General features: G+C 36.7%; 1 protein-coding gene across 1 annotated transcript in view; it reads left to right on the top strand.

Moving 5' to 3' along the window:
- LOC141290479 (myosin-9-like) overlaps positions 1 to 410 on the top strand; it is a 56,713-nt gene extending 56,303 nt beyond the window's left edge. Inside the window, exon 26 of the mRNA XM_073822640.1 lies at positions 269 to 410. Coding sequence (XP_073678741.1) covers positions 269 to 410 — 142 coding nt within the window. The remainder of the gene's footprint in view (positions 1 to 268) is intronic.
- Positions 411 to 477: the final 67 nt, after the last annotated feature.

Below are 477 nucleotides of genomic sequence, written 5' to 3'. Positions count from 1 at the left end.
TAGATATAGATAGATATATAGATAAATATAGATATAGATAGATAGTTTTTTTGACAACTTGTCTGTGAAATTATTTACTATCAATCAAATACTGTAGAAGTAGTTTTAGAAGCAGATTACAATACATTGACGAATTTAAAAACAAACATTTCTTCTTGAACTTAAACTGTTGACTCAAGCACGACAAGAGCGTTTGAGAACCCAAACAAACTCGAGCTTGATTGATTCTGTTAACTTGACCATCTTTAAAGCGTTTGCTAATCATTAGTTGGTTTTACCAACCGAGCAGCTATAAATGCCTCAAAGCGGAAAAACGCACCACCCATTCGCTCTCAACAAACCCTTCTGAGCTTCTGAAGCAGGAAGAGCTCAAACCACAAAACAGGAAGTCAATATCTGGCTTCCTGTGACTGGAGAGGGAGTCGCCTTTCCAGAAAACTGCAGTACGATAACGGTCCTTATACTAATTAGCTGTTA

Source organism: Garra rufa, chromosome 1 (genome assembly GCF_049309525.1).
Source record: "Garra rufa chromosome 1, GarRuf1.0, whole genome shotgun sequence".
In the NCBI taxonomy this organism is placed as follows: Eukaryota; Metazoa; Chordata; class Actinopteri; order Cypriniformes; family Cyprinidae; genus Garra; species Garra rufa.
Note: the sequence above shows the minus strand (reverse complement) of the source record. Positions and strands in the feature narration are given on the sequence as shown.